The sequence below is a fragment of the Primulina eburnea genome, chromosome 9 (genome assembly GCF_022965805.1).
Source record: "Primulina eburnea isolate SZY01 chromosome 9, ASM2296580v1, whole genome shotgun sequence".
Lineage (NCBI taxonomy): Eukaryota > Viridiplantae > Streptophyta > Magnoliopsida > Lamiales > Gesneriaceae > Primulina > Primulina eburnea.
Genome location: NC_133109.1, coordinates 7,444,762 through 7,451,561, shown reverse-complemented (window position 1 = coordinate 7,451,561; position 6,800 = coordinate 7,444,762). Strand labels below are relative to the sequence as shown.

Sequence of the window (6,800 nt, the reverse complement as noted above, 5' to 3'; positions counted from 1 at the left end):
AATAAGAACGTAAAAAATTTAAACACAAGTTACTTTTAAAATGGATGACAGGATGAGTCTACAAATGTTATTGGTTATACAAATTTAAAAATTACTGGTGAAATTTATTAAACATAATGCATGCATAAAAAGCTTCTCAATTTTTTTTATTACGTTACCTATATTTACATCTTAAGCGTATAACATAGAAAGACGATAATTTCTTAGAATAAGTGTTCATCAAGTCAATTTCAGATTTGAGATTTATTGACTCTAATTTTAAAAACAATCTTTATTTAAATAAAATTTTACGTTTTTATCTAATTATGACATTTACTTTATATGTATGTTCATGCAAGCTGTATAGATAATGTCATTGAATATACTACAGCACCATGAGGTCACAAGTAATGTTGATCATGAAATTCATTGGATATGTATTAAACTTGTTTCTAGTCAATTCAATCGCCTAAAATAAGGATAAATGTTGCTCGAGTTCAATATTAACATATGTGATGTTAACAACTCGTTTCACTGGTATGAGCCCAGAGATGTCTAAACATAAAGATGAGTCATCATATGATGATTGTGCTGAAAAATACTCCCTCGGACTTAATAAGTTTTTATCATTTATCGAGTTAATTAATCTGTGGTTGTGGTTATACATCATGAGTCTTATGACCTAGGACAACATAGATGTTCTACATACTAGTGTTGTACTTTGATTCGTTTACCAACTTCACAAGGGTCATAATGTGGCGATGTTGGGTGTAGTTCCGACATACGTAGGAGCCGATGCTTTGAAGTCGAAGATTCACCGCTCACCTATGGGTATGGATATTCTATGTGATGTGATCAGTAAATAGTATAAGGAATCTCTGATAAGAGTAAGTCATGTGCGCTATGAAAAAGTGTTTTCTTAGTTGCACATACAGTATTACTATAATTACTCGACGACAAATCACATAGTTATCCAATTCATATACAACTCTCGACATGTCAATGATTGCAGATTTTATCGGGATATATATGTTAAAGGGACCATAATATAAGTTAACCATAACTTATCAGCTTTTACATGCACTATCGGTGATACAAAAGAGATCATAAGGTGAAGCTACCAGACGATTTTATGCACAGAATGAGGCTAGTTAGAGCAAATATGTATAAGAAAAAAATATTATTTCGGATAACATGACCTGTGAACACACATTTAGATATCCTTTAATCATTGATGGTATATAAATGTGTTTATAAGTATATTTCATATTTATAATTTGTGGAAGTTAGTTTGATTGTTAGTTTGTGAGGAGAGTGCAATGACATAATTTAGTGAAGGAATTATAAAATAGACAACAATAAAAAATGAATTAGTGAAAAAAAAATTATCTTTGAAATTTTACTCGGCATCATAATAACGAGATTTTTACTTTCATCACATCGACGATACTTCATCCTAAATTGGGATTATGATGATGTCACAATTATTTAATTAGTAAATTTATAATATATTAATTAAATATTAACTAGTAGTTTTAGCTACAAAATCATATTCCCAAAAAATATTATCAAAACATCTAGAATTAAATATTTAGTAATGTTTATTATGTTGGAATTAGAATTTCGGAATTTGACAAATTAAGCATGTGAAGATTGCAGAACTGGTCGACTCAACTGAACGTAACTGAACTGAAATCACTCAAATGGAAGTTTCCTGAAGTGATAATTAATGCACTAAATAATAGAAGGCAACTGAATTGATCGAAGCTAACTAAATCTGTGTAGTTAACTAAACGATCAGTTAAGATTGATCAGTTACACAGATAATTCATCTAATCGGCTATAGAGTCAACTGATAAATTAGCTTGACACGTCATCAGTTAAGAGCATAGCCAACAACCGAAAATTTGTACAAAAGTAGACTGAAACTTGTAGTGGAAGCCCTGCATATCATAATGACACAGTGTACTATTGTCAAAAGAATGATGACATGTCTAGACTGGACAAATCAACAGATATGTGTCATCTGAATGCATTCAATATTATCGTTGGAGAGCAAAGCCTATAAATAGTCGTGAAGTTCAGCTGAGAAGAAGTTAACAAGTTAGTGAACTTTGAACAATCAATCAAATCATTCTGTGAATCAGTTGCAAAATAGCTCACGCTTATCAGATATATACTCATAGCTTTCAGGCTATATTTTGAGCACTAGCACTTATCTTTGTTATATTCGATCTTTTTAGATCAGTTGTGCTTAGAAAAGTATATTAGTTGCGTACTAATCAAATTATAAAAATGCTAAGAATTTCAGTTTGGCAGTGTCTAAAACCAAACTGAAGTGGGTTATTACAACTTCTGTAATTAATCAAAGTCTTTTAGTGAAATCATATCCTTGAGATAGAAGGGGTGACATAGGAGCATTTGAAGTCTCCGAACATCCATAAATCATTGTTCTTTATTCCTCAAGTATTCAATCTTTCATTCAGTTTATTTACGCACTTTATTAAGTTAACTGATTGACATTGACAACAAGATTCTTGAATTCATTTTATCACTAAACTGATTCACCCCATCGAAAAGATTTGAAAATCCTGAAGTGTTTATTCAACTCCCCTTCTAAACACTTTCACTCACCCAGTCGATCCTAACAAGTGGTATCAGAGCAGTGTCGATCTTGTTCATAAATACTCTCTATCTATAAATTTGATTACCATGTCGTCTTTCAATAAGATCCCAAAGTTTTCAAGAGAAAAACATGACGATTGGAAGATCACAATGTAGGCTCATTTAGCTGCACATGATGATGATATGTGGTACGTCATAAATGACGGACCGATAAAAATATTAAAGGCAAATAATGTTATTGCCATAACTGATGGAGCACCCTATTGCATCGAAAAACCACGTGAAGAGTTGACAACTGAAGACAAGAGGAATGACAACCTGGATAATGTGACTAAAGATATTCTGTACAAAACTTTGGACAAGATTACATTCAGTAAGATCAAGATGTGCAGAAAAACAAAAGAAATCTGGGAAAAACTGATCCAGCTATGCGAAGGAAACGACCAAACAAAGGAGAACAAACTCTCAATCGCTGTACAGAAGTTTGATAACATCAAGATGAAGATTGTAGAGTCAATGAATGAATACGACGAACGAGTCAGCAGAATTATCAATGAACTGAATGCACTTGGGAAAGTGTATTCAAACAAAGAAGTTGCGTTGAAGGTGGTTCGAGGTCTTCTCAAAGAATGGCATGTCAAGTGATGGCTATGAGATAATCAAAAGACCTGAACAAGGTAGAATTACATGAATTATTTGCTGATCTCAAAGCCTATGAGTTCAAACTGCAAACGAGAGATGGAAAACCTTCAGCTCCATCAGTTACAGCTGCTCTAAGTCCCGTCAAACTGGAACCAACTGGTTCAATTGAGAAGACTGCAGAACAATTGAGTAATGACACCATGTCATTAGTTGTTAAGAAATTTGGAAAATTCATGAGAAGAAATCAATGTTCTTTCCAAAGACAATATCAGAAAAACAACTCAAAGGAAGAGCCAAATTCTTGCTACAACTATGACAAGACATGACATTTCATCGTTGACTGTCCTAAGCCGAATAAGGACTGTTGTGCCCAAATTCAGTACATGTATAACCCATGCATTTATTTATTTATTAAATCTTTAATTAATTTTATGTTGATTTCAGCAGTGCATGATTTACGAAAATGCATTATGTTAAATTATTTATGTTTATGCGATGGACGTTAAAATGCTCTTCGAGTTTCATGTTTCAGGCGATTATTCGAGACCGAATTGAGGAAAAGACCCGGTGACGATTTTGGCAATTTTAATGCGGTATTTTATTTTTAGTCAAGAATGGGGCAATTTAATGATTTATTTTGTATTAGCATTTTTTTATGCCTGAATAATTTAGTTAGTAATTTTAAGAGTTTGGTATTTTAAAGACTAAGTTATTTACTTAGTGATTTAACATTTTTAAAACTTTTAAAGTTTTGCTAGTGTGCACTTTATTTTTTTTTACTAGGGGATTTTTACTTAAAGATGAGTAAGGGTAATATTTTTAATTAATTGTTAATTGAGTCAACCTTTTTAATTAGCATGTTAATTATCGTATTAAGCAATAATTTTCCCTAGTTTGACTACCCAACTCACGCTACACACACACACTACATGCTTTACACGCTTTTACACACACCTAGAGCCGACCAAATACATACACATATTTCATTCAGTTTTTATTATTTTTGAGAGGAGAAAGTTTAGGGTTCTTAGCCTAGAGTACAGCCGCCCCTTCCCTCTATAACTCCTAGCGGATTTTCGTTCGTTTTCTTCAAGAATTTTAGTGCCACGGTCGTCTCGGATCAAGCCTCGCTATGTTCCCGCGTCGGTATCGCCGTTTCGGAATTTTAATTATCAAAAAGCACGTATATTCTGTTATTTCTGCATCGATCTCGTCATATTATGTGTTGGGTTATTTTTATGCGTAAAAATTCATGTGTGACGTTCGTCGTTTGAGCGGGAATTGGTTTGGATCAGTTTTGAAATAATTTTAGATCTGAAACTCATTTTTACTGTCTTTTTAAATACTGCGATTTTTCGGTCGTGATTCTGAGAAATCTTTCAACGTGAAAATTGTATACATTTTTGATACCTTCGATTTGACAGTAAATTCGAAATATTTGGATAAAAATTGAGTGAGTTATGCTGTTTTTCGTTGGACTGCTCAAACTGCGTTTTTCAGAAAATTATGTATTGATGTGTTCTCGAGATTTTATTGTTGCAGGCTTCGTTGGGAATCAACAGGTGATCTTTGCTGCGTCTAGGTATGCTTCATATGATGATGGGTTGTTATTTGACATGTCGTTTAGTGTCGATAGGCACTAGAATACACTAGAAGCCGTAGGAAGTATTTTGATGTCAAAATTTGAGTTTACGAATTTGTTGCTCGTTGGGAGTGCGTTGACGTTTGGGACATGTTTATGGTGTCCAGTATGGATCATAGCGTCCTAGGATGAGTCTCGAGGTGTTGATCACGGCATGTGTAATCGAAACTGGAGAGTATAAGTTTTAAGTCGCAGGAGTCCAATTCGTTCGGCGCCCGAGCGGTAACTTTTTGCCGCCCGAGCGCCATTCTTTCTGTCCGAGTGTTTTTCCCCATAACCTCGGCACCCGAGCGGAAGTTTGTTACCGCCTGAGCGCGGACCCTGGCGCCCAAGCAGTAAAGTTTCACCGCCCGAGCGCCACCCCTTCTGTCCAAATATTTTGTTCCTACTTCTTTTCAAGATTTAATAGTAAGTGTATGTCTTTTATTGTTGGGAAATGTGCACACATCTTTTAGAGATTGTTCGGGGTTCAATGTCGTGGGTTAGTACGATGATTTAATGAGATCAAGTCGCGAGAGATCTAGAATGTCATAAGATATTTAATTACTTCGGTGGTGAGCACGAGTACCTACGTCTAAGCTATGAAATGTAAGTACATGTAATTGCGTTAGTATGTGCAGCAGCGACCCCAATCGAAGTCCAATGAGTCCCTCAACGCCAAGTAAGTATGTTCGACGTGCAAAGAAAATATTTTAAGTTTTTGAGGTATGCTAAATGTCTTGTGACCAAATTATGTTTAGGATTGGAAAGCGTTAAATTATGAACGGGGACCAATCCGCCTGTTAAGTTATGAACGGGTTCAAATCGAGATTGGAAAGCGTTAAATTATAAACGTGGACCAATCAGCCCGTTAAATTATGAACGGGGATCTCATGTATGTGGCAGTGGATACATCCCTGTCATCCCAATACTGTGATTTAGTCTGATCAGGCGATTATGTTATGGGTCACTTGATTTGAAACATATCTCTACGCAAAATGATGAAGCTATGTATGTTTAAGTATGTTCAAGTATGCAATCATGTTTAAGAAAGTTTATGGCACGTCTAAGTATGTATGTACGTATGTTCAAGTTTTATCATGCAAGTTCAAGTTTAAAGTATGTATGTTCTATTTTAAAGTTGCATGTGATCTTATTATGTAATACTTGTTACTTTAAGTTTATATGTGTTGAGTCTTTAGACTCACTAGACTTGATCGATGCAGGTGAGGATGTTTATGAGGAGACAGGAGATGGAGACCAAGGAGCAGGATTGGACTGATTGGGAGGCTAAACCCGAGGACCGCCATGTTTTTAAGTCTTTATGAAAAAGTTCAAATACTTTTGTCAAACTCTATTTTAGATCTTTGTTGAGACGTAAAATTCATTTTATCGAATTTTGGATGCTCACGTTTTTATTTAAGAAAATTTTTAATTCTTCTGCAAATTTTAGTAGTAAAAAGTACGGTACATTACAGTTGGTATCATAGCGGTATTCTTGTAAAGGGTTATGCCTATTGCCAGTCGCAAGAAGCTCACGAAGTCACACCTCAAGTCTGTAAGTTTTAAGGTTTCAAATTTGTGATATGTAGTAAGCATAAAGTTCTGATTTCAGCATGTGCATATTTTTAAGTTCAAGTACGTTCATCTTATGTTGTCTATATCATGTTCATGCATGTGAGGTTTACGTGTTGGGTAAATTATTGGAAAAATATGCCTCCTAGACGTGTGATCGACCGTGAAGCAAGGGACAATATAGAGAGACTCGTGAGGAGATTAGAGACGCTCCTCCACCTCCAGACATGCAGGCACAGATGCTTGCAAGAATGACTCAGTTCTTCGCACAGTTTGCGGGGAACCAGGTTGCAGTTGATGCAGGGGCGAGGCCCCGACCTGAGGCGGTGTATGAAAGATTTAGGAGAATGAACCAAAG

At 35.0% G+C, this 6,800-nt stretch overlaps 1 protein-coding gene across 1 annotated transcript; it reads left to right on the top strand.

Moving 5' to 3' along the window:
* Positions 1 to 2,787: 2,787 nt before the first annotated feature.
* Positions 2,788 to 3,249, top strand: LOC140840705 (uncharacterized). The gene has a single exon (XM_073207878.1). It carries the CDS (start codon positions 2,788 to 2,790, stop codon positions 3,247 to 3,249), a length of 462 nt encoding a protein of 153 aa, XP_073063979.1.
* The last annotated feature ends 3,551 nt before the right edge of the window (positions 3,250 to 6,800 follow it).

Coding starts and splice junctions, on each gene's coding strand:
- LOC140840705 (XM_073207878.1), top strand. CDS start 2,788: ATGTGGTACGTCATAAATGACGGACCGATAAAAATATTAAAGGCAAAT.